A 27,647-nucleotide genomic window follows, 5' to 3' on the forward strand; every position below is an offset into this window, starting at 1 on the left:
TTAGGCCATTCTTCTATTGTCCGGTAGAGCCTTTTGTTCGGAGGTTGTTTTTCCCAGTTGCCATTTGGAAAAAGCCAGGACACATCCACAGAGACACAAAAACTGTTTGCTGATGGACCTTACTGTTTTAAATATTGCCTATAGGAGACTTCGCATGCAAGGGTGTGCCGTCGTGACATCCTTTTAAGCATCCTTTTATGGATATTGTTATCTTCTGGTACAACATTTCTTTCAAAAACTGATATTGGTCACACCCTTAACTTATTCATTACAGGGCCCATAATAAAAATTAAATGTGCATGGGATTGCCAAGAATACAGAATTATGCAGCCTAAATAAATAATTGACGGAACTATGTGATTTGGCTTTTCTTCTACATTTGATATGTATCATTAGGCTACCCGCCAACATGTATGCAACATGAGATTCAAGGTTGATAAAGAACTGAATGGCACTCATTATTCAGATCAAAGTTGACTCCCCCTTCCCCCACCCCATTTTATATGTGTTGCTATGGGAATGTGCATATTTACCTCACAGACTTGACCCTTCCCTCTGGAGGGTTTTATAAGTGCACACACACTATAGCCTGCATCTCATCTTAATTTCTTTGTGTTGGGGGAAAAGGTTTAGGTTTCGTATTGCAACATTCCCCTTGACATGAAAACTATTCAAGCTGACTGTTTCCTGATATAGCATGTGTCTATTTTAGCAAGGTAGAAAAGTATTTCAGGCAGGTTTTAGGATATAATGTAGACTTAATTATAATAAAATACAATAGAACAGAATATAATAGAAAATCACACATTTTTAACTAATGACATTACAGTGTATTACATATTTATAAACCGCATGTCGCCTAATATAATTAACAGCCTAACTATCTACATAGTCTTTACAGATAATGTATATGCAAATTCCATAGTACGCAATTAAGTGCGCCTGCGGAACTTTAATATCCGGAACCTTTCTTTTAGTACTCTACTCTGATCGGAAACGCACCAGTAATGCTTGTTTACAATGTGTATGCTGTTAAACCTAGATAGCTCAACTAGGGACCAAACATGGAAAACCTCAGAGTACTAGAATTGTACAGCGGAATCGGAGGAATGCATTATGCATTAACAGGTAACGTTATGTGAAATATGTAACTGCTAGCTAGTCACTTGTGAGTCTGACTGTCTTTTTGTGTCCAAGCATGCTATAAAATGGCTAGCCGCGTCCGCTAACGGTAGCAAGTAAATGGTTTTCTTACTGTTGATAGCTAGCTAGCGTTATCTTGTTCTTAATTGGAGAGCAAATACTAAGTTATTGTTGGCAAAGATGACTGGAAATTGATTTGTAGCTAGCTTCTCGCCTAGTAAATCTCGCTAATTTACCCCAACTTTCGCTCATGCTCAATTAACCAAGGTTAATAGCACCTGTCCAGCCAACTAACCCTTTTTAATTCCAATAAAGCGAATTTTTTTTTATTTTTTATTTATTTATTTTTGTTATTTTTTTTTTTGCACTCGTTCACTACTCCCCACAAATCTTCAAGCATTGGATTGGTGGAGGCATAGTGGACTAAACTCCACTCCATGGTGAAAGAAGTTTCAACTGTGGAGTTTATTTCGTTAGTGGAAGCATGGCTAGCGGGAATGTCTCCCATATTTCTTATATCAGTCATTTCCTTTCAATTTAGTGAAAGGAAGTGAACGAGTGTACGCTTTGCTCAGGCAGTGACGTTAATTTGGAATCCGAAGGTTGACGCAGCCTGTCATGCTTTGGCTTTCAACAGGTGTCACTGTCGGTATTCATAAAGTCTATGGAACAATACCTGTTGATCGTTAGATTACCAGGCTCATCAGCTAACCACTAGACCTTAGTGCCTACTGTTGTAAATTAGCTGTCCATCTTTTTATTTTGTTATTTTTATTTAACCTTCATTTAACTAGACATGTCAGTTTTTCATGTTGATTTACACTCCTATTTCTTTCTCTGTGCAGAGAGTGGTGTGGCAGCAAAGGTGGTAGCTGCAGTGGATGTGAACACCACAGCCAATGAGATCTACAAACACAACTTCCCCAACACTCCTTTACTTCCCAAGACCATAGAGGTGAGCACTCTTAGACCTGTCATTGAGGTCCCGGGTTCACAAGAGTTGCCATACTGCATTCTTAACCAACAGGCTACACTTCTGGGGCACACTTAACCAAAGGAAATAAACAATTTAACTGAAATTGTCAGCTCATGTTAAGTCACATACACCTGCACTTTGAGAGACATTCAAAGTGCCAAGGCTAAAATTAAAGGATATGAAAATTCTTACTAAAGTCTCTCAAACAACCAGCGATTTTAGGTTAAAGAGATTATCTGCTACATTTGTATACTTTTTAGCCAATAGATCTGAATGAGCCAAAAGTGCTCCCTGAATATTGTGTACTACTTCACATATGTGCACCACATCAATACACTCTCTCGCTCACTCTGCTGTGTGCATCTTGCTAGCGGTCACTCAAATGGTGAGGGGCTGATGTTCGTTGGCTAGAATTTGAATTGCTAGGGGGCTGGCCCACATGGGGGAAAAAGAAGGGTTGTCTGCTCTGTCAGCATCCAGTCAGTCATGATGCACAACTTGCACTGTCTTCCTAATAATATAAAATAGTCAAGCAGTTATAGGTCTATGTGTCACTCTCTTCAAATTAGCCCAGACAAAATGTAGGGAAAATGGCACAGCTTCCAGAAAAGCAGTCACTTTCAAACTAGGGATTTCATAAATTATGAACTACACATTGACACATCCAGCCCAAAGCGGGAGGTTTAAAAAAATACTTAGTAGTCGCCAAAGTTCCAAAACATTTCTTTTAAGCTGTAACCTTCTAAATGTTGTCTTCGTTTCAAAAGGAAGCACTTTGCTGACATGTGTAGATAATTCAGTAATTTCACTGTTACTATTCTTAGATGAGTTTAAGTGATCTTTGACCTGGATAATAGAAACCAACATGGAATTCTTGTCAATTAGTCTAGTCCTTATACAAGAGTAGCTGTTATTGACACAAGATTGTTAATTTGGATAAATATGCTTTATTAATAGTGAGGGCGTACCATGTATGCCTTTCGTGTCCATTTTATATTTTAAGTAGAAATTGTGCACAAATATTGCATTTTAAAAGCCTGTTATATTAAATGAAGTGCCCTTTTTAATATAGACCATATGGCTAATTCAATCAGATTGTTATTATAAATATAGACTTACTAAAGTGTCAAAATTCCGCATTTTGACATGTCCCTCTCTGCGCCCTCTGTTACTACTAGGAAGATTTGAACCCACTTAACCCTAACATTTCTCCATGTGTTCAACATCATTGTAAAGCTGTGGTTATTTTGTTGTTTTGACAGTCATTTATGAAGATTCTTATTTAGGCTATTTCATGTGATTAGCCTACTGATTCATTTACTTCTGTCCCTAATTTTAAGGCAAACCCTGTGAACGGAACTCTCTTTTTAATATGGAAACTATTCCTTAAAAAATAAAATGATGAAGAAACATTGATCATCTAATATTCAAATCATAGTGTAAAAGCTGGTGAGCTGGTTCTGTTCTTTTTGGCCATTTGCTGTTTTGTACTGGAAAACCCAGCGGATCGAGCATAACACATCAACCATGTTGCGCATAGATACAAGCTAGAAATGTTTTTACAATTACATTTCTTTGTGAAGCTTGCATTCAATTGCCACTTCCTGCCCAACCTTCCATTCCCCCTGTCACAAGGGGATTTATGGCTGATTTATGAGGAAATCGTCAACCTTATTACTTTATTTGACACTTACTATAGTCATTCTTTCTTTCCCACCTCTTGAGATGGGAAAACATGTTTTTTTATTAAATTAAACATGTGCTCTTTATGACAGAATGTAAAAACTATGTGAAATCCAAAGTTTTTTCAAAATGTTTCAAAAGGCACTGACTTGGTGGAAGACCCATTGAGAGAGGGCCTACTCCTTTAGTGTTGCATAGTCTAGGATGTATTTGTTTGTTTATCTTTTCCCCACATAATCCCATGACTTGTGTTTTAATAGGCTGTTTGAGGTCATTTAGTAACTGAGGAGCAGGTTAAGTGAGGGGTAAAGGTTGTGTGCTCTGTCAGCATCCAGTCAGACATGATGCACAACTTGCACTGTGTTCCTAACAGGATAGAATATTCATGCTGTTATAGGTCTATGCGTCACTCTTCAAATTAGCCCAGAGTTTCAGTGAAAGCAGAAGGGCAATTCCGTGGTAAAGGAATTATGCTGAGACTTTGTTTTTTTCACTTTAAAATATATACCAAACAAATAACAATGATTTTAAAGTTTAAAAACCATAGAACTCTGCACAATTACTATTATAATTACTAACACATTTTACCAAAACACATTTTAATTAAACATTTTATATATATATTTTTTTATATATACACTACCGTTCAAAAGTTTAGGGTCACTTAGAAATGTCCTTGTTTTTGAAAGAAACTGTCTCTAACCAGAATAGAAAGAGGAGTGGGAGGCCCCTGTGCACAACTGAGTAACAGGACAAGAACATTATAGTGTCTAGTTTGAGAAACAGACGCCTCACAAGTCCTCAACTGGCAGATTCATTAAATACTACCCACAAAACACCAGTCTCAACGTAAACGGTGAAGAGGCGACTCCGGGATGCTGGCCTTCTAGGCAGTTTCTCTGTCCGGTGTCTGTGTTCTTTTGCCCATCTTATTATTTTCTTTTTATTGGCCAGCCTGAGATATTACCTTTGTCTTTGCAACTCTGCCTAAAAGGCAAGCATCCTGGAGTCACCTCTTCACTGTTGACGTTGAGACTGGTCTTTTGTGGGTACTCAACTGGTCTAAAGAAGGACGGTTTATTGCTTCTTTAATCAGGACAACAGTTTTCAGCTGTGGTAACATAATTGCAAAAGGGTTTTCTAATGATCAATTAGCCTTTTAAATTGATAAAGTTGGATTATCTAACACAACGTGCCATTGAAACACAGGAGTGATGGTTGATGATAATTGGCCTCTGTTCGCCTATGTAGATATTCCATTAAAAACCAGCCGTTTCCAGCTACAATGTTAATGTTGTAAATGACTAATGTCTACACTGTATTTCTGATCAATTTGATGTTATTTTAATGGACAAAAAAAACGGGTTTTTTTTTTCTCCCAAAAACAAGGACATTTCTAAGTGACCCCAACCTTTTGAGTGTGTGTGTATATATATATATATACAGTGCCTTGCGAAAGTATTCGGCCCCATTGAACTTTGCGACCTTTTGCCACATTTCAGGCTTCAAACATAAAGATATAAAACTGTATTTTTTTGTGAAGAATCAACAACAAGTGGGACACAATCATGAAGTGGAACGACATTTATTGGATATTTCAAACTTTTTTAACAAATCAAAAACTGAAAAATTGGGCGTGCAAAATTATTCAGCCCCCTTAAGTTAATACTTTGCTGCGAGTACAGCTGTAAGTCGCTTGGGGTATGTCTCTATCAGTTTTGCACATCGAGAGACTGACATTTTTTCCCATTCCTCCTTGCAAAACAGCTCGAGCTCAGTGAGGTTGGATGGAGAGCATTTGTGAACAGCAGTTTTCAGTTCTTTCCACAGATTCTCGATTGGATTCAGGTCTGGACTTTGACTTGGCCATTCTAACACCTGGATATGTTTATTTTTGAACCATTCCATTGTAGATTTTGCTTTATGTTTTGGATCATTGTCTTGTTGGAAGACAAATCTCTGTCCCAGTCTCAGGTCTTTTGCAGACTCCATCAGGTTTTCTTCCAGAATGGTCCTGTATTTGGCTCCATCCATCTTCCCATCAATTTTAACCATCTTCCCTGTCCCTGCTGAAGAAAAGCAGGCCCAAACCATGATGCTGCCACCACCATGTTTGACAGTGGGGATGGTGTGTTCAGGGTGATGAGCTGTGTTGCTTTTACGCCAAACATAACGTTTTGCATTGTTGCCAAAAAGTTCAATTTTGGTTTCATCTGACCAGAGCACCTTCTTCCACATGTTTGGTGTGTCTCCCAGGTGGCTTGTGGCAAACTTTAAACGTGGCAAACTTTATGGATATCTTTAAGAAATGGCTTTCTTGCCACTCTTCCATAAAGGCCAGATTTGTGCAATATACGACTGATTGTTGTCCTATGGACAGAGTCTCCCACCTCAGCTGTAGATCTCTGCAGTTCATCCAGAGTGATCATGGGCCTCTTGGCTGCATCTCTGATCAGTCTTCTCCTTGTATGAGCTGAAAGTTTAGAGGGACGGCCAGGTCTTGGTAGATTTGCAGTGGTCTGATACTCCTTCCATTTCAATATTATCGCTTGCACAGTGCTCCTTGGGATGTTTAAAGCTTGGGAAATCTTTTTGTATCCAAATCCGGCTTTAAACTTCTTCACAACAGTATCTCGGACCTGCCTGGTGTGTTCCTTGTTCTTCATGATGCTCTCTGCGCTTTTAACGGACCTCTGAGACTATCACAATGCAGGTGCATTTATACGGAGACTTGATTACACACAGGTGGATTGTATTTATCATCATTAGTCATTTAGGTCAACATTGGATCATTCAGAGATCCTCACTGAACTTCTGGAGAGAGTTTGGGGGGGCTGAATAATTTTGCACGCCCAATTTTTCCGTTTTTGAATTGTTAAAAAAGTTTGAAATATCCAATAAATGTCATTCCACTTCATGATTGTGTCCCACTTGTTGTTGATTCTTCACAAAAAATACAGTTTTATATCTTTATGTTTGAAGCCTGACATGTGGCAAAAGGTCGCAAAGTTCAAGGGGGCCGAATACTTTCGCAAGGCACTGTATATATATGAAATGTGCAGATACAAAGTTTGGTAACAGAATAACATTTAAGGAGATTTTACCGTAATTCTGTTACCAAACTTTGCATCTGCATTTACTGTGTACATTTTCAAAGTAGGCCCAGTCATTTTGCATAGAGTTGTATGGTTTGTTAATCAATATTTTTTGTTTGGCATGCATGCTTTTAAAGTGACTAGGCCTGCTTCCCTTTCCGTAGAATTTCCCAGAAGTAAATGGAAAGGATGTTGTTGTAGTGTCTTAAATCCAGGGACATAACCTTACCTGAAGGCAATATAAAGGCTCATAAGCCTGAATGCTTATAACACATTACACAGCAGTATACCTGCAGGCTTTTAGTATGATGTTACCAAATATTTTATTGGTTGTAAAAATAGAGATGAATGTTATGTGCATACCACTGAGAGTTAATGGTTACACACAGACTTACACTGAGTAGGTTTCCATGACATAGACTGACCAGGTAAAAGCTATGATCCCTTAGTGATGTCACTTCAATCAGTGTAGATTAAGGGGAGGAGAATGGTTAAATAAGGATTTTTTTTGTTGTTGCCTTGAGACAATTGAGACATGGATTGTGTATGTCTCCTATGCAGATGGTGAATGGGCAAGACAAAGATTTAACATAAGTGCCTTTGAACGGGTTATGGTGGTAGGTGCCAGGTGCACCAGTTTGTGTCAAGAACTGCAAAGCTGCTGGGTTTTTCACGCTCAATATTTGTGTATCAAGAATGGTCCACCATCCAAAGGACATCCAGCCAATTTGGTACAACTGTGGAAAGCTTTCAACACCTTATAGAGTCCATGCCCTGATGAATGAGGGTGTTCTGAGGGCAAAAGGGGGTGCAACTCAATATTAGGATGGTGTTCTTAATGTTTTATACATACATACATACATACATACATGCATACATACATGCATACATACTGTGACGGCCCTGAATTATTTTGAGCCGTCTCAGTGCTTCTCCTTCCAATAGGGTGCTTTCCCTTTAATTCCCAATTAAATAGCCAGCATCAGCTGCGCAAAAGTGGCGTTTGTGATGGAGACGTGACTGAGGATGTGTTCCCGAAGCTTCTCTATTCCGGTTGTTTTGTTGCTGTTAAACGTGTGTTTTGTAGCCTGAGAGTTTACCCAGGATCGGATCCACTCTTTGCGTCCGTGGACTACTCCTCTCTATTCTTCGTGGCCTTTCTCCGCTGGAGATCTGTTGGCGGATTGGATTGTCTGACTGACCGACTGACTACCACCTTTTTTGTATACGGTATTTCATTTGTTTTGATATGATGTATACGGTGATGATTTATGTAGTTAGATGTAGTTGAGGAATTAGTAAGAGCAGATACGCTTTAAAGTTCTGTGGTAAAATGGTTATATTGATTGTATGATTTAATACTGGGTTTACGCTACACGGAATGAACGGACCAACATTGCGTGACAAAAGTCACTTGAGTTCACTGAACTCCTTTACCGGGCGGGACTCTTTTTAGGCCCGAGGTACAGGACATTTCTGGAGGAACCAGAACTCATTGTGTTATATTATTATGTGTGTGTAATCCATTGATGTTGCTAATACAACCCACGCAAAAGAATAGTTGTTTTTGAAGTTCTTTCAATGTTTTAAGGGTTTATGAAAAGTTGATTTCCCTTCTGACGTTTACATAAGTCCTTTGTAATGGTGTAGACTTGACGGACCAGATGGGACTCATTCCCTCCCAAACTAAAAGGAGAAACCAATGTTTTCTCTGGTAGGCACAACCTACCTGGCACCCCTATAAAAAAATAACCTCAAGTCAAAACCGTTACATAAAAAATGGCACCCCAGATGGGACAGCTCAACATTGAGAACTAACCAAAGCAAATATTTTGTGTGGAATTAAAACAATGGATTCACCCCAAGATAATGTGCTCATCCATTTCATACCTGTCAATGGGAATACACAGGGCCATTCTGACCATCAAGCTGACAACACAAATCATAATGGGAATGGAGATAATGGAGTTGATTTGGGCCAGAGCCCCGGGAATCTGAATGCTCGGTCTGGACCACAGGCCACAGGAGGTCTAACCAGTTACTCACTTATTGACATGGATCTGTGTGAAAGTACTGAGCCAGCCCTCTATCTGACACCCAACCTTCCTCCATTGTCTGGTTTATCTCCAGAGGTTGTAGTTTTACAACTTCAAGGTGACATCCTTGATATTCGTCGGACTCAACAACATCTCCAAACTCTTATCCACGATAAATTCAAATGTCTGAGGGAAGAGCAACAACAGAGTGCCATGGAATTCAGAAACTCACTGAGCACTCTAACCCACACGCTGACAGAGCTCAGTGAGAGTGGAAGACGGGAAATTACTGGTGCCATGGACAGGCAGTTTGACTACCAACGAAACCAACTCACTGCCACTCTCCAATGGCGCCTGCAACATCATCACACTGAGGTCCTCAAGGACGTTAATTCTGTTTTTTCTCCCATGGTTAACACTGTAGACCACTTGCAAACAGAGCTCTCTAATTGTGTTAAAATGTTGGATGACGTGTCTGTGGACATGGCCTCCATTAAGCACAACTCCTTACACAGAGTTTCTCTAGTGTCCACTTCTGTTCAGACCACTGAGGGCCAAGCTGGCACCTCTGAAGAGCCAAGACAAGGCCATGCTACAGCCACCCCTTGCAGGATGCAATCCACCATGCATCCTGGTGTTCATTTTCATTGTCCGATAACTCCCTTCCCCTCTACTTCCTCAATCCCTCCTAGCTCGTTTGTTCAGGGTGATTTGAGTAGACGTCATGTGGGGGCGATGCCCATTAAATTGCAATTTCCCACCTTTGGGAAAAAAGATGACAGTCCTGATCCGCTAATGTACCTAGAAAGATGTCGTGACTTTCTTGCCCTCAATCCCCTGGCTGACGAAGAACTCCTTGCCACATTGAGGAATGTGTTGCATGGGACAGCTCGAGACTGGTGGGATGTGGCACGTCTCACCACTACCTCCTGGGCTGACTTTGAGGCCAAGTTTTCCTCTGCATTTCTGTCTGAGGACTACACAGATGAGTTGGCAGACAGAGTCAGGAATCGAGTACAAAGAGAGAAAGAGAGTATCCGTGACTTTGCATACGGTTACCACTCCCTGTGCAGAAGGTGGAAACCTGGCATTGAGGAGGAAGAGGTCATTAAATTGATTTTGAAGAACATCAACCCACTACTAGCCAGTCAACTCCGAGAACGAGTCACCACTGTCGATGGACTGGTTCGCTTGGGACAGCAGTTTGAGAGGGACAGAGAATGCCAACAGCAATATGACCAAAGAAAGAAACAGACACCCAAACAGTTACCCAAGACAGACCATCAACAACAGCCAGAGTCTCAAGCCATGACCCCTCTCATGTTCTGTTGGAGATGTAGCCAAAAGGGACATTCTTCAGCTACATGTCCAAGACCGTATCAAGAAAACCCTTCCAGAAACCACAAATCACAACAGGCCAACACACCTAACTCTCTTCGCAGGAATGACCATCCTTCTCTGGGTGCTTTAACCAGAGCTGAAATCCCAAGAGTCACTGCCTACGCCCCCCCATCGACATCCCCTTCCTTTCAGTTCATACCGCACCAACTGGTGTTACCCCTGTCCATAGGCCCATGGACAGGAAGAGCCATCCTGGACACCGGGTCATCCTACACACTGCTCAATGAGAAACTGTGGAAGGAGGTTAAAGGTCCGCAATACAACTTGAAGCCGTGGACAGAAGGTCCACTCTATCTGGCGGATGGTGAGGCTAAACGACCCCTTGGATGGAGTGAGGTAGAGTTCCGCCTGTGTAACCGCTCCTATATGATTCCTTCGGTGATCCTACAAACCAAGAACCTTGCTTTTCCTGTCGTGTTGGGAATTGATTTCATGTACTTCAGTGGTGTCCAGATTGATATCGCACACAATTGCTACTGGTTTCCATACAATCCGAGCAAGAAGCATTTCTTCCAATCAGAAGCTACGAAGTTACATGATTGGGGTTCAAATGTGGCAGTCTTCTCTGCCGTTGCTCCGTTACCACTAACCCTTGATAATCCTTCTGACGATCTCCTTTTACAGGCTGTAAGAAGAGCTCAGCTGGAACATCCAGAGGAGTTAAGGCTGTTGGAACAGCTGCAGAATAATGCTGATGTATGTACTTCAAGGCTAGGACGCACCGGGCTCCTGAAGCACAAAATATTCCTTACACAGGAAATGCCGATCAAGCAAAAGCCATATCGTTTGTCCCCAGCGAAGCTAATCATCCAAAAGGGACTCATTAATGATATGTTAACACAAGATATAATAGAACGTTCCTCCTCTCCTTGGGCTGCTCCTGTTGTCCTCATCCCAAAAAAGACTGGTGGTCTTAGATTTTGTGTGGACTATAGGAAGACCAACAATGTTTCCCAGACTGATGCCTATCCTTTTCCTACCATCCACGAGATCCTGGAGTCATTGTCTGGCGCTGTTGTGTTCACTACCCTTGACCTCAATAGTGGTTATTGGCAAGTTGAGATGGACCAGGAAAGCAAGGACAAGACTGCTTTTGTCTGTGCTGAGGGCTTGTTTTCCTTTAAGGTGATGCCTTTTGGATTAAAGAATGCACCTGCCACTTTCCAAAGACTGATGGAGATTGCGTTAGGTGAGCTCAAAGGGAAGATCTGTTTCGTCTACCTGGACGATATAATTATCTACTCCCAGAACAGAGAACAACACTTTCAAGATCTTCAAGCAGTGTTGGACAAGCTAAGAGAAGCTGGTCTGACCGTGAATATGAAGAAGAGCAACTTCTGCCAAACTTCCCTGAAGTTCCTTGGCCATATTGTGTCTTTCGACGGCATTCATGTGGATCCTGAAAAGACCAAGGCGGTACAAGATTTTCCTGTGCCAACCACACTCAAGGCCCTTCAACGGTTCCTTGGGATGGCTGGATGGTACCATCGGTTTGTGTCGAACTTCTCCCAGGTGGCAGAACCCCTCAACGCGTTGAAGCGAAAAGGAGTGAAATTCCTATGGACGGCAGAGTGCCAGACATCCTTTGAAACCCTGAAACGACACCTCGTCACACCTCCCATTTTAGGTCATCCCAACTTTGATTCCCCTTTTGTTGTTTACACTGATGCAAGTGATGTTGGACTTGGTGCTGTCCTAGTCCAACAGACTGGACTTGGCACTGAAGAAGTGCTAGCGTTCGCCAGTCGGACATTGAATGGAGCAGAACGGAACTACTCCACAACCGAGCAAGAGTGCCTTGCAGTTGTCTGGGCTTTGGAAAAGTGGAGGTACTACCTGGAGGGAAGACACTTCACTGTGGTCACTGACCATTCCTCCCTTGTGTGGGTGTTCAAGACCAACAAACCAAGCACCAGACTCATAAGATGGGCTCTACGGTTGCAAGAGTTCACCTTTGCAGTAGAATACAGGAAAGGAAAATACAACACTGTTCCAGATGCCTTATCCAGAGCTCCTGCTTGTGGCAACGGTGGCCCGCATCTTACATGTGCTACTGTCCTGTCAAGCAGTCGAGACTCGCCCAAAGCAGACTTTCCCATCTCTGATGAGACCATATGGAAAGCCCAACAGGATGATCCAGAAGTACAGGCTTTGTACCAGACTATCCTGGAAGATGGAGAAAAGATGGTCAATCCTACCACAAAGCTGACCATCCTGGAAGACAAAGTCTACCGTGTTGTACAACTACCACACAGAACCCTCTACCAATTGTACATACCTGAAACTCTACGCCTACAACTGCTTCAACATTTCCATGAAGACCCATTAGCTGGTCATTTGGGCAGGTTCAAAACCTACAAGCGGTTGCAAGCGTTACTGTACTGGCCACATCTGAGCATGGATGTGAAGTCACACATCCGAAACTGTCAGGTTTGTCAAATGTACAAACCAGAAGGTAGAAAGCCTGCTGGCAAGTTGCAGCAAACGGTGGTTACCCGACCTTGGGAAATGCTAGGAGTGGATTTGATGGGTCCATTTCCTAGAAGCTCCAATCAGAATGTGTACATGCTTGTGTTTGTTGATTATTATTCAAAGTGGGTGGAACTCTTTTCCCTGCGTCAGGCCACAGCAAGGACCGTCTCTAACATCCTTACGAAAGAGATCCTGACTCGCTGGGGAGTGCCTGATTACATCCTGTCTGATCGAGGTTCCCAATTTGTCTCTGATCTCTTTGAGGAGACCTGCCAAAGATGGAACCTGAGACAGAAGTTGACCACGGCCTATCACCCACAGACCAATCTCACTGAGAGAGTAAATCGAACCTTGAAGACAATGATTGCTTCCTATGTAGGGACCCAGCACAAACACTGGGACAAGCACCTTCACGAGTTTCGATTTGCCCTGAATTCTGCTGTGCAAGAGTCCACTGGAGTCACACCTGCAGAGCTGAACCTAAGTCGTCCCCTCCGAGGACCCTTGGATATGGTGCTACAGCCCCAGCAGATTACTCCAGACGCTGCTTGCTATGACCAGGTAGTCCATCTCCATGACTTGAGAGCTCTTGTCTCAAAGAACATGACCCAGGCTCGACTCAAGCAGAAGAGAAATTATGATAAGAACAGACGAGACATGCAGTTTCAGCTTCGTGATCGGGTGTGGCTTCGCTCTCATCCTTACTCGAAAGCTGAACAATTCTTCTCTGCCAAGCTCGCTCCTAAATGGCAAGGACCATATAGGATTGTGGAGCAGATGGGCCCTTTGAACTACCGAGTGGTGAAAGAGGACACAGGTGAAGATATGCGCGTTGTCCATGTCTCACGCCTTAAGGCCTGTTACCCCTCGGCTGAGGAATTGGAGGCGATTGAGCGCCGCAAGATCTTGGATATCTTTGAAGAGGAAAGTGAGGAGACTTTTCTCGGATTCCCAGACCCAGAAGTCTCACACCTTAAGGCCTGTGACCCCTCAGCTGAGGAGCGTGAGCTCCAAAAAGTCATGAGAATTTTTGTAGAGGAAAGTGATGAGGAGACCTTTCTCGGTTACCCCGACCAAGATGTGCCTTCCAGGGCAATGGTCGGCTTTTTCCAGGGGAGGGGGTGTGTGACGGCCCTGAATTATTTTGAGCCGTCTCAGTGCTTCTCCTTCCAATAGGGTGCTTTCCCTTTAATTCCCAATTAAATAGCCAGCATCAGCTGCGCAAAAGTGGCGTTTGTGATGGAGACGTGACTGAGGATGTGTTCCCGAAGCTTCTCTATTCCGGTTGTTTTGTTGCTGTTAAACGTGTGTTTTGTAGCCTGAGAGTTTACCCAGGATCGGATCCACTCTTTGCGTCCGTGGACTACTCCTCTCTATTCTTCGTGGCCTTTCTCCGCTGGAGATCTGTTGGCGGATTGGATTGTCTGACTGACCGACTGACTACCACCTTTTTTGTATACGGTATTTCATTTGTTTTGATATGATGTATACGGTGATGATTTATGTAGTTAGATGTAGTTGAGGAATTAGTAAGAGCAGATACGCTTTAAAGTTCTGTGGTAAAATGGTTATATTGATTGTATGATTTAATACTGGGTTTACGCTACACGGAATGAACGGACCAACATTGCGTGACAAAAGTCACTTGAGTTCACTGAACTCCTTTACCGGGCGGGACTCTTTTTAGGCCCGAGGTACAGGACATTTCTGGAGGAACCAGAACTCATTGTGTTATATTATTATGTGTGTGTAATCCATTGATGTTGCTAATACAACCCACGCAAAAGAATAGTTGTTTTTGAAGTTCTTTCAATGTTTTAAGGGTTTATGAAAAGTTGATTTCCCTTCTGACGTTTACATAAGTCCTTTGTAATGGTGTAGACTTGACGGACCAGATGGGACTCATTCCCTCCCAAACTAAAAGGATAAACCAATGTTTTCTCTGGTAGGCACAACCTACCTGGCACCCCTATAAAAAAATAACCTCAAGTCAAAACCGTTACAATACATGCATGCATGCATGCATACAGTTGAAGTCGGAAGTTTACATACACTTAGGTTGGAGTCATTAAAACTCGTTTTTCAACCACTCCACAAACTTCTTGTTAACAAACTATAGTTTTGGCAAGTCGGTTAGGACATCTAGTTTGTGCATGACACAAGTAATTTTTCCAACAATTGTTTACAGACAGATTATTTCACTTATAATTCACTGTATCACAATTCCAGTGGGTCAGAAGTTTACCTACACTAAGTTGACTGTGCCTTTAATCAGCTTGGAAAATTCCAGAAAATTATATGGCTTTAGAAGCTTCTGATAGGCTATTTGACATCATTTGAGTCAATTGGAGGTGTACCTATGGATTCAAGGCCTACCTTCAAACTCAGTGCCTCTTTGCTTGACATCATGAGAAAATCTAAAGAAATCAGCCAAGACCTCAGGAAAGAAAATTGTAGACCTCCACAAGTCTGGTTCATCCTTGTGAGCAATTTCCAAACGCCTGAAGGTACTACGTTCATCTGTACAAACAATAGTACGCAAGTATAAACACCATGGGACCACGCAGCCGTCATACCGCTCAGGAAGGAGACGCGTTCTGTCTCCTAGAGATAAATGTACTTGGGTGCGAAAAGTGCAAATCAATCCCAGAACAACAGCAAAGGACCTTGTTTCCTCCAGCATCTTCACAAGTACAAAAGTATCTATATCCACAGTAAAACAAGTCCTATATCGACATAACCTGAAAGGCCGCTCAGAAAGTAAGAAGCCACTGCTCCAAAACCGGCATAAAAAAAGCCAGACTACAGTTTGCAACTGCACATGGGGACAAAGATTTGTACTTTTTGGAGAAATGTCCTCTTGTGTGATGAAACAAAAATAGGACTGTTTGGCCATAATAACCATTGTTATGTTTAGAGAAAAAAGAGGGGTGCATGCAAGCCAAAGAACACCATCCCAACGTGAAGCACAGGGGTGGCAGCATCATGTTGTGGGTGTGCTTTGCTGCAGGAGGGACTGGTGCACTTCACAAAATAGATGGCGTCATGAGAAGGGAAAATTATGCTTAGTCGCAAATGGGTCTTCCAAATGGACAATGACCCCCAAGCATACTTCCGAAGTTGTGGCAAAATGGCAACAAAGTCAAGGTATTGGAGTGGCCATCACACCCTGACCTCAGCCCTATAGAAAATTTGTGGGAACTGAAAAAGTGTGTGAGCAAGGAGGCCAACAAACCTGACTCAGTTACACCAGCTCTGTCAGGAGGAATGGGCCAAATTTCACCCAACTTATGGTGGGAAGGTTTTTGAAGGCTACCCAAAACGTTTGACCCAAGTTAAACAATTTAAAGGCAATGCATCCAAATAATAATTGAGTGCATGTAAACTTCTGAATGATGAAAGAAATAAAAGCTGAAATAATTTCTCTATTCTTACATTTCACATTCTTAAAATCAAGTGGTGATCCTAACTGACCCAAGACAGAGATTTTTTTCTATGATTAATTGTCAGGAATTGTGAAAAACTGAGTTTAAAGGTATTTGGCTAAGGTGTATGTGAACTTCCGACTCAACTGTGTGTAATACATATATATATATATATATATATATATATATATATATATATATATATATATATATATATATATATATATATATATATACAGTGGGGAGAACAAGTATTTGATACACTGCCGATTTTGCAGGTTTTCCTACTTACAAAGCATGTCGAGGTCTGTAATGTTTATCATAGGTACACTTCAACTGTGAGAGACGGAATCTAAAACAAGAATCCAGAAAATCACATTGTATGATTTTGAAGTTATTCATTTGCATTTTATTGCATGACATAAGTATTTGATCACCAACCAACCAGTAAGAATTCTGGCTCTCACAGACCTGTTAGTTTTTCTTTAAGAAGCCCTCCTGTTCTCCACTCATTACCTGTATTAACTGCACCTGTTTGAACTCGTTACCTGTATAAAAGACACCTGTCCACACACTCAATCAAACAGACTCCAACCTCTCCACAATGGCCAAGACCAGAGAGCTGTGTAAGGACATCAGGGATAAAATTGTAGACCTGCACAAGGCTAGGATGGGCTACAGGACAACAGGCAAGCAGCTTGGTGAGAAGGCAACAACTGTTGGCGCAATTATTAGAAAATGGAAGAAGTTCAAGTTGATGGTCAATCACCCTCGGTCTGGGGCTCCATGCAAGATCTCACCTCGTGGGGCATCAATGATCATGAGGAAGGTGAGGGATCAGCCCAGAACTACACGGCAGACCTGGTCAATGACCTGAAGAGAGCTGGGACCACATTATCAAAGAAAACCATTAGTAACACACTACGCCGTCATGAATTAAAATCCTGCAGCGCACGTAAGGTCCCCCTGCTCAAGCCAGCGCATGTCCAGGCCCGTCTGAAGTTTGCCAATGACCATCTGGATGATCCAGAGGAAGAATGGGAGAAGGTCATGTGGTCTGATGAGACAAAGATAGAGCTTTTTGGTCTAAACTCCACTCGCACGGTTTGGAGGAAGAAGGATGAGTACAACCCCAAAAACACCATCCCAACTGTGAAGCATGGAGGTGAAAACATCTTACATCTGTAAGAAGCATCTCAAGGTCCTGGAGTGGCCTAGCCAGTCTCCAGACCTGAACCCAATAGAACATCTTTGGAGGGAGCTGAAAGTCCGTATTGCCCAGCGACAGCCCCGAAACCTGAAGGATCTGGAGAAGGTCTGTATGGAGGAGTGGGCAAAAACCCCTGCTACAGTGTGTGCAAACCTGGTCAAGAACTACAGGAAACTTATGATCTCTGTAATTGCAAACAAAAGTTTCTGTACCAAATATTAAGTTCTGCTTTTCTGATGTATAAAATACTTATGTCATGCAATGAAATGCAAATTAATTACTTAAAAATCATACAATGTTATTTTCTGTATTTTTGTTTTAAATTCCATCTCTCACGGTTGAAGTGTACCTATGATGAAAATGACAGACCTCTACATGTTTTGTAAGTAGGAAAACCTGTCGATTTTGCAGGTTATCAAGTGTGTGTGTGTGTGTGTGTGTGTGTGTGTGTGTATATACATACACACACACACAGTGGGGCAAACAAGTATTTAGTCAGCCACCAATTGTGCAAGTTCTCCCACTTAAAAAGATGAGAGAGGCCTGTAATTTTCATCATAGGTACACTTCAACTATGACAGACAAAATGAGAAGAAAACAAATCCAGAGAATCACATTGTAGGATTGTTAATGAATTTATTTGCAAATTATGGTGGAAAATAAGTATTTGGTCACCTACAAACAAGCAAGTTTTCTGGCTCTCACAGACCTGTAACTTCTTCTTCAGGAGGCTCCTCTGTCCTCCACTCTTTACCTGTATTAAATGGCACCTGTTTGAACTTATCAGTATAAAAGACACCTGTCCACAACCTCAAACAGTCACACTCCAAACTCCACTATGGCCAAGACCAAAGAGCTGTCAAAGGACACCAGAAACAAAATTGTAGACCTGCACCAGAATGGGAAGACTGAATCTGCAATAGGTAAGCAGCTTGGTTTGACGAAATCAACTGTGGGAGCAATTATTAGGAAATGGAAGACCACTGATAATCTCCCTCGATCTGGGGCTCCACGCAAGATCTCACCCCGTGGGGGCAAAATGATCACAAGAACGGTGAGCAAAAATCCCAGAACCACACGGGGGGACCTAGTGAATGACCTGCAGAGATCTGGGACCAAAGTAACAAAGCCTACCATCAGTAACACACTACGCCGCCAGGGACTCAAATCCTGCAGTGCCAGACGTGTCCCCCTGCTTAAGCCAGGCCCGTCTGAAGTTTGCTAGAGAGCATTTGGATGATCCAGAAGAAGATTGGGAGAATGTCAGATGAAACCAAAATATAACTTTTTGGTAAAAACTCAGCTCGTCGTGTTTGGAGGACAAAGAATGCTGAGTTGCAAGAACACCATACCTACTGTGAAGCATGGGGGTGGAAACATCATGCTTTGGGGCTGTTTTTTTGTAAAGGGACCAGGACGACTGATCCGTGTAAGATTTTGAGTGAAAACTTCCTTCCATCAGCAAGGGCATTGAAGATGAAACGTGGCTGGGTCTTTCAGCATGGCAATGATCCCAAACACACCGCCCGGGCAACGAAGGAGTGGCTTCGTAAGAAGCATTTCAAGGTCCTGGAGTGGCCTCTCAACCCCATAGAAAATCTTTGTAGGGAGTTGAATGTCCGTGTTGCCCAGCAACAGCCCCAAAACATCACTGCTCTAGAGGAGATCTGCATGGAGGAATGGGCCAAAATACCAGCAACAGTGTGTGAAAAACTTGTGAAGACTTACAGAAAACGTTTGACCTCTGTCATTGCCAACAAAGGGTATATAACAAAGTATTGAGAGATACTTTTGTTATTGACCAAATACTTATTTTCCACCATAATTTGCAAATAAATTCATTAAAAATCCTACAATGTGATTTTCTGTTGAAGTGTACCTATGATGAAAATTACAGGCCTCTCTCATCTTTTTAAGTGGGAGAACTTGCACAATTGGTGGCTGACTAAATACTTATATATAGTTGCTTTCATAATCAGTCTTATATACCGTAGCAATGGCTTACATAGAAAGCTGTCAATCAGTCATAATTCCATAGCACAATCACAGCTTTGAGTAGAAGATGAAACGCTGTTTTTTTAATCAATTAAAAAAAAAATGTATCTGTCATTTTGTGTAGATTCAAAGTATTTTTGTTTTGGTTTCAGGGAATGACATTGGATGATTTCAACAAACTGGCGTTTGATATGATCTTGATGAGCCCTCCATGCCAACCTTTCACTAGGTATGTGCGTGTGTGTGTGTACACATGTCCCTAAGACCTGGTGTTAGCATTTACAGATAATCTCTGTTAGTTCATAGATGTGTTGATGAAGGGACACTGCAATCGTCTTCCTCTCTTTAGGATTGGGTTACAAGGTGACATATCTGACCCCAGAACCAAGAGCTTTCTCTACATCCTCGACCTTCTACCAAGGTTAGACACATACATTTACCCTCCCCTATTCATCTTTCCACTTGGTCACTCTTTCCAAGGCCTTGTTTGTTTTATAGGTAGCCAATAGGCCTACTCTGTTTTGTACTATTTCTAGCCATAGGATTGAAGTTCATTCATTCTTTTCCTCCACTGTAGTTACTCAGTTTCCCCTCTTTGTTGCCTAGCTAGTAGCTATTTCTGGAGTCATTAATTCAGATCCTGGCCACTGAAACCATTGTTCGACACCATCGTGAACATGTAATTTTCTTACTCATTACATTCTGTTCATAGATAGACTGCTGTAATAATATCCTGTTGCATATTGCACATTCAGAGTGTAATAATATTAGCATCAATATGAATTCACCTCTCTGAATTATGTCTTTATTTTAATGAATAAATACATGCTGTGTGGTTTGACCCTCATCTTTCCCTGTAGGCTCATCAAGTTGCCACGCTTCATTCTGCTGGAGAACGTGAAAGGCTTTGAGACGTCCTCCGCCAGGTAACCATGGAGACGGGAGTCCCCTGCTCTGGAAGGTCGCCATGGTTACACTGTTGGTGGTCAATGGGGTCCCGGGACAGGCTGTGTGTTTAGCCTTTCTCTGTCGCTGTGGATCAGATCAGTGTACAAAACTTTCTCTGAGCACCAGAGAGCCCACTTCTCTACTAAGCCCTGTAGGCCTATACATTTTTCAGCTAAATGCTATTTTTTCCATTTTGGTTACCACATAATTTCTCTAGAGCCCCTTTACTTTTCAACTGTCATGTACAGTGCATTTACTACAGTCTTGTAAAAAAACATATATGATCTTACGTTGTCTGTGAGATGGCAGAAGGTTTGCCAAGAGTGATGTCTGAATAGTTTTTTCTACTCTGCCTAGAGACTCTTTGGTGAAAACGCTAAAGGAATGTGGATACAACTATCAGGAGCTCATGGTTTCTCCTACATGTGTAAGACATCACCTTTCTTTACATTTGCTTACATTGAAATGATGAGCAGCATAGTGAGCTTACACATCTTCATTCTGTCTATCTCTGTTCACAGCTGGGGATGCCCAACTCCAGACTCCGGTATTTCATGATTGCCAAAGCACCACCAGGATCGTTCTCCTTCCACACCACTTCAGAGGTGGGGCTCGGACACCTTAACATCAATCTGTATTATGTTATGGATAGGATGTACCTAACTACATGTACTGATGTCTACTTTGCATTCCTGAAAGACAGTAGCTCCATACACTTTGTGGGCAACATTGTCTTCATATACATTTTGTAGACAACATCCTGGTTTTATGTCTTTGTCACCACCAAGTAAATAATGTGAGGTAAACTTATTTCCTCCCATGACCAGATCCAGGAAGGTTTCCCGCAACCTGCAGACAAGGTCTTATTAGAGCCCAGTTCTCCAATCTCACCTAGTCCTACTTCAACCTCCTACCAAGAGGAAGAACACAAGGAAGATGAAGGTGGTATCCTGTACAAGCTGGAGCGGGCTCAGGATGCTGAGAGGAAGAGCAGTCAGAACAGAGACCAGTCCCTCAGACAGATCAGTGTCTACCTGGAGGACCAGGGAGAAGGGGAGATGGAGCAGTACCTCCTTCCCACGAAGACCTTGCTGCGCTACGCTCTGCTCATGGATATAGTCAGGCCCACCTGCAGGAGATCTGTCTGCTTCACCAAAGGGTATGGCATTAAGCTGCGCTGGAGCATAGACACAGTAGGGTTTTTTTTTCCTGGATCAAAAAAGGCTTTAAGTGGTAAGCCCGTCGGTGCAGCTGAATTTCAGAGAACGTTTTAGAGGCCCCCATCTTGGCGGTGTAGTGACTTTTAGGAATTTTTAAGCTTAATTTCCTGCATTTCAAAACATTTCTCCAAGGAGCTGAGAGACATTTTTTGCACCTTTTAAAGGAATTTCCTGCAATTCGACATAGTCTGCTATGGAGCTGAGAGAAAATGTTGCAGTTTTAAAGGTAGACTTAGTGATATGACGTAGATGCAGAAAGTAAACAGCATAGTGGGTCAATTTCTCCGGTTTTGGTCTCGTGGCTTCCACTCTAAGTGTGAAGCGAACCCGTACACATAAATCTCGCTCATCTCAATATCTGCAGTGCTGCTTGTGGCAATGTCATTTCGCTGAGTCTACCGTTAAAGGTCATTTCCTGCAGTTCTATGCATTTTGCCATGGCTAATGCTGTGTACATTTGCTCAAACATAACAAAATCTATACTGCTAAATTCATTGTTCAGGGAATTTTCAATTCTCCCTGACTGTCTAGCTTTTATTTAGGTAATTGTTCGTTTTCAAAGAATATATTATATAAAATATTCAGGTTCATTATCTTCTACATACATCATATCTGGTTTTAGTAATTTTAAATTTACACTGAAAGCGTTTATCCATCCCCATTATTCTACAAAATTTAATTAAAAAATATATATATACAGTGCCTTCGGAAAGTATTCAGACCCTTTGTGTTTTTCCACGTTTGTAACGTTACAGTCTTATTGTAAAATGTATTAAATAAATACATATCCTCAGCAATCTACACACAATACCACATAATGACAAAGCCAAAAAGTTTTTTGTAAACCGGCCGAACATCTCTGGAGAGACCTGAAAATAGCTGTGCAGCAACACTCCTCATCATACTGTACCTGACACAGCTTGAGAGGACCTACAGAGAGGAATGGGAGAAACTCCCCAAATACAGGTGTGCCAAGCTTGTAGCGTCATAGACAAGAAGAGTCGAGGCTGTAATCGCTGCCAACGGTGCTGAGTAATGGGTCTGAATAATTATGTAAATGTCATATTTCCGTTTTTAATTTTGAATAAATTAACACATTTAAATTGTAATTGTATTTTTATGGGGTATACACTTTAGAATAAGGCTGTAACCTAACAATGTGGAAAAAGTCAAGGGGTCTGAATACTTTCCGAAGGCACTGAATATATTTATTTCACACTGTTTGCACTTTGGCGACCCGAAAAAACGCTAGGCGGCCCGCCGAAGGATTTCAGTGGCAGAAAAACAGTGTAGAGTAGCACAGCTTTACATCATACTCTCACTTAATCTAGCCTGGGATAACATGCATTTTACCCTACATGTTTTCCATGTGTTGGTATCGTTTTTGTGTAAACTTTAGTATTTGCTGATTTTGTGTCCCCTATTTTTCCACAGCTATGGACACTACGTGGAGGGAACAGGCTCTGTGCTTCAGTCCTGTATGGAAACCGATGTAGGTTTTTGACCTTACAACCTTACACAAGCCACACGTGTCTTCTAATAGATCACTTAGCCAGCTTATGGATACGTCCACCCTCGCAATGTCTAGTAGGTCTTAGACCTGCCTAGCTGCTCCATTACCTGTCTCAATGTCTACATTTAATGTGACAGGAAGCAGAAGCAAGCAGGGTGTTGCATGTGCCTAGGAGAACAGGGTGAGCTCTGCCCTGACAGATATATTCTTTGTTTTGCGTTTCCCCTCAGATGGAAGCAGCGTTTAAGTCTCCGGAGCGTCTGTCTGATGAGGAGAAACTAAATCAGCTGTCCAGGTTGAAGCTCCGCTACTTCTCCCCCAGAGAGATAGCCAACCTCATGGGCTTCCCCAAGCACTTCAGTGAGTCATACACACCCATAAGCCAATAACATAAGACGTCTATTTGATTAGTTAGTCGATCAAGAATATGTCCAATCAAATGCAGTACAAAACTCCATAAATCATAGGCCTTATACTGTAGGCCATGTGAGGACCTTACTCACAAAGTGCTGAAATTAAAACTAGCCTGCAGCCTACACTAGTTAATTAGTTTGTTGTCGTCACAGCAAACACAGCACGGCTAATGCCTAGTCTTCTGCGCTTGGTAGTTTGCTCCATGTAACCAGGTTAGTTACGGTGAGTGCTAAGCCTAGTTGGCTGTTGTGTTTTTCTGTGTAAAGGTTTTAGCGTAAGGAGCTTTCTGGGTTGGTGATATAATTAGAGAGTAGAGGACGTAGGAAGCCGGCCAAGGTAACAAGATGAGAGAGACCAGAGAGTAAGGGCCTGAGGGCTAATGGGATGACAAAAGAAGGGATCTTAATACTAAGCTAACATATTGTTTTAAGGTGGTCATTTCATGGATAATTTCATTTTTGGACCCTTTTAGGTATAAAACATATATATAGATATGTTTGTTTGGGTTAAGATACAGAATTTGGCCTTTACTACTATAGAAACGCATCGACTAAGACATTCATAAATGGCAAAAGAATTAGTTGAAAAATAAATCATAAGGAATAAGGTTTTGAAGTGTGTCTTTTTCTAGGAGATATAAGAAAGCTCAGGAAATATACAATTTAATTTGTAAACATACAAACCCCTTGACTTTCCACATTTTGTTACTTTAAAGCCTTATTCTAAAATTTATTAAATTGTCCCCCCCCCCCCCCCCCAATCTACTCACAATACCCCATAATGATAAAGCCAAAACCTGTCTTTGCTAAATGTTTGCAAATGTATTAAAAATAAAACACTGAAATATAACATTTACATGCAGTACCAGTCAAAAGTTTGGACACACCTACTCATTCCAGGGTTTTTCTTTATTTTTACTATTTTCTACATTGTAGAATAATAGTGACGACAACACAACTATGAAATAAAACCAATGTAATCATGTAGTAACCAAAACTGTTAAATCTAAATATATTTGAGATTCTTCAGAGTAGCCATCCTTTGCATTGATGACAGCTTTGCACACTCTTGGAATTCTCTCAACCAGCTTCATGAGGTAGTCACCTGGAATGCATTTCAATTAACAGGTGTGCCTTGTTAATTTGTTGTATTTCTTTCCTTAACGTGTTTGAGCCAATCAGTTGTGTTGTGACAAGGTAGGGGTGGTATTCAGAAGCTATCCCTATTTGGCAAAAGACCAAGTCCATATTATAGCAAGAACAGCTCAAATAAGCAAAGGGAAACGACAGTCCATCGTTACTTTAAGACATGAAGGTCAGTCAAATTTGTGTCAAAAGTGCAGTTGCAAAAACCATCAAGTACAATGATGAAACTGGCTCTCATGAGGACCGCCACAGGAAAGGAAGACCCAGACTTGCCTCTGCTGCAGAGGATAAGTTAGAGTTAACTGCACCTCAGATTGCACCACAAATAAATGCTTCACAGAGTTCAAGTAACAGACACATCTCAACATCAACTGTTCTGAGGAGATCGCGTGAATCAGGCCTTCATGGTCGAATAGCTGCAAAGAAACCACTACTAAAGGACACCAGTAAGAAGAAGAGACTTGCTTGGGCCAAGAAACACGAGCAATGGACATTGGACCAATGGAAATCTGTCTTTTGGTCTGATGTACAAATTGGAGATTTTTTGGTTCCAACCACTGTATCTTTGTGAGATGCAGAGTAGCTGAACAGATGATCTCAGCATGTGTTATTCCCACCGTGAAGCATGGAGGAGGAAGTGTGATGGTGTGGAGGTGCTTTGCTGGTGACACTGTCTGTGATTTATTTAGAATTCAAGGCACACTTAACCAGCATGGCTACTATAGCATTCTGAAGTGATACGCCACCCTATCTGGTTTGCGCTTAGTGGGACTATCGTTTGTTTTTCAACAGGACAATGACCCAACCCACCTCCAGGCTGTGTAAGGGCTATTTGACCAAGAAGGAGAGTGATGGAGTGCTACATTAGATGACCTGGCCTCCACTGTCACCCGATCTCAACCCAACTGGGATGGTTTGGATTGGACCACAGAGTGAAGGAAAAGCAGCCAACAAGTGCTCAGCATATGTGGGAACTCCTTCAAGACTGTTGGAAAAGTATTCCAGGTGAAGCTGGTTGAGAGAATGCCAAGACTGTGCAAAGCTGTCATCAAGGCAAGGGTGGCTTCTTTGAAGAATCTAAAATATATTTTGATTTGTTTAACACCTTTTTTGGTTACTACATGATTCCATATGTGTTTATGGTGTTGATGTCTTCACTATTATTCTACAATGTAGAAACTAGTCAAAATAAAGAGAACCCTGGAATGAGTAGGTGTGTCCAAACGTTTGACTGCTACTGTAAGTATTCAGACCCTTTACTCAGTACTTTGTTGAAGCACCTTCGCGCTCGATGCACAGCTATTTTCAGGTCTGTCTAGAGATGTTCGATCGGGTTTAAGTCTGGGCTCTGGCTGGGTCTCTCAAGAACATTCCTAGACTTGTCCCAAAGCCACTCCTGCATTGTCTTGGCTGTGTGCTTAGGATCATTTTCCGGTTGCTTAGGGTCATTGTCCTGTTGGAAGGTGAACCGAACCCCCCCCCCCCCCCCAAATCTAAGCGCTCTGCAGCAGGTTTTTATCAAGGACCTCTTTGTACTTTGTTACTTTCCCTCGATCAGGACTAGTTGCCCAGTCCCTGCCGCTGAAAAACATCCCCATAGCATGATGGCTCCACCACCGTAGGGATGGAGCCAGGTTTCCTCCAGACGTGATGCTTGGCGCTCAGGCCAAAGAGTTCAATCTTGTATCTCATGTTCTGAGAGTCCTTTAGGTGCCTTTTGGCAAACTCCAAGTGGGCTGTCATGTGCCCTTTACTGAGGAGTGGCTTCCGTCTGGCCGCTCTACCATAAAGGCCTGATTGGTGGAGTGCTGAGAGATGATTGTCCTTCTGGAAGGTTCTCCCATCTCAACAGAGGAACTCTGGAGCTCTGTCAGAGTGACCATAAGGGTCTTGGACATCTCCCTAATTGCTCAGTTTGGCTGGGCAGCCAGCTCTAGGAAGAGTCTTGGTGGTTCCAAACCTCTTCCATTTAAGAATGATGGAGGCCACTGTGTTCTGGGGGACCTTCAATGTTTTGAAACTACAGAAATGGCTCAAAACTACTTCCTTTAGTTTGTATGTGTTACCTTCAGACGAGTCCCAATCACACATGGGGGTCGCAGAGCAAAACGGAGAGAGTCACCCCTGGCCTACAAAGGTTTGGCCTTTTTTATTTAGGACATACCATTCGGACGCTACAGATGTTTTCGTGGGAAAATGAGATGAGATGTCTCATGGTCTGACAAACACAGCTGTAGCTTGGCCACCTTCCACCACAAATGTGGAAGATCGACATAGGCGGATTTGGTGGATTGAGACGCAGCCCACATTTTGATGGTGTTTTTTTCATTATGTTCCTTAGACATGTGTCAATAGACTCTCTCTTAAGGATTTTAATGAGGTATGTGCATTCTCATAATACTGTTTAGTCACTTGACAATATTGGGAAAAACTAACCTGAAAATCAGGATCTGTTTAGTCTTGTTCATAGGATAATATGTGACGTAATGATTTTGTGTTGTTTTTTTGCAGCTGTCCCAAAGAACATTTCCACCAAACAGCAATACCGAGTCCTGGGGAATAGCCTGAACGTACATGTGGTCGCCCGGCTCATAGAACTCTTGGTATCCTAACCAGGCATATGCAGCTCGTGGTATCCTAATCAGGTGTATACAACTCATGGTATCCTAACAAAAAATACTATCTGCCTCGGGAAAAATACTGTTTTCCAGTGTATGTTTTATAACTGAGATAATGTAGCCACAGTCTGTCTGTCCTACAGTCCACAGTTGATCCAGCGGGACAAGTTGCATTCTGTATTTATTGACCAAACTGTGTAAATGATGTTCTACTCGACATGGATTGGAATCATGGAATCAACCTTTGCAGATGCCTTTGCTAACTGAATTAAATAAAATGTTTTTTGTTACATTATTTTGTTCTGATTTTCTCAACTTGTATGTATTGTGATGGTACTTCTTTTTGGCAGTAA

General features: G+C 42.0%; 1 protein-coding gene across 2 annotated transcripts; it reads left to right on the forward strand.

Annotated features, from left to right (window-relative positions):
• Positions 1–978: 978 nt before the first annotated feature.
• Positions 979–27,589, forward strand: LOC139420387 (tRNA aspartic acid methyltransferase 1). Of its 2 annotated transcripts, XM_071170434.1 has the most exons (11): positions 979–1,128; positions 1,989–2,098; positions 19,589–19,665; positions 19,786–19,857; positions 20,297–20,362; positions 20,742–20,811; positions 20,906–20,989; positions 21,212–21,543; positions 23,039–23,096; positions 23,348–23,477; positions 27,188–27,589. In XM_071170434.1, exons 1-11 carry the CDS (start codon positions 1,065–1,067, stop codon positions 27,286–27,288), a joined length of 1,164 nt encoding a protein of 387 aa, XP_071026535.1. In that variant the 5' UTR covers positions 979–1,064; the 3' UTR covers positions 27,289–27,589. The 2 variants fall into 2 exon arrangements, with proteins under 2 accessions (XP_071026535.1, XP_071026536.1); XM_071170435.1 differs by lacking the exons at positions 979–1,128; positions 1,989–2,098 and adding an exon at positions 17,797–17,823.
• Positions 27,590–27,647: the final 58 nt, after the last annotated feature.

Source organism: Oncorhynchus clarkii, chromosome 11, assembly GCF_045791955.1.
Source record: "Oncorhynchus clarkii lewisi isolate Uvic-CL-2024 chromosome 11, UVic_Ocla_1.0, whole genome shotgun sequence".
NCBI classification, from domain to species: Eukaryota; Metazoa; Chordata; class Actinopteri; order Salmoniformes; family Salmonidae; genus Oncorhynchus; species Oncorhynchus clarkii.

Bases quoted from the DNA above. Each gene is read 5' to 3' on its own strand.
- LOC139420387 (XM_071170434.1), top strand. From the start codon at position 1,065: ATGGAAAACCTCAGAGTACTAGAATTGTACAGCGGAATCGGAGGAATG. The intron at 1,129-1,988 runs GTAACGTTATGT...TTCTCTGTGCAG, and splicing joins AATGCATTATGCATTAACAG to AGAGTGGTGTGGCAGCAAAG. The intron at 19,858-20,296 runs GTTAGACACATA...CTTTCCCTGTAG, and splicing joins ATCCTCGACCTTCTACCAAG to GCTCATCAAGTTGCCACGCT.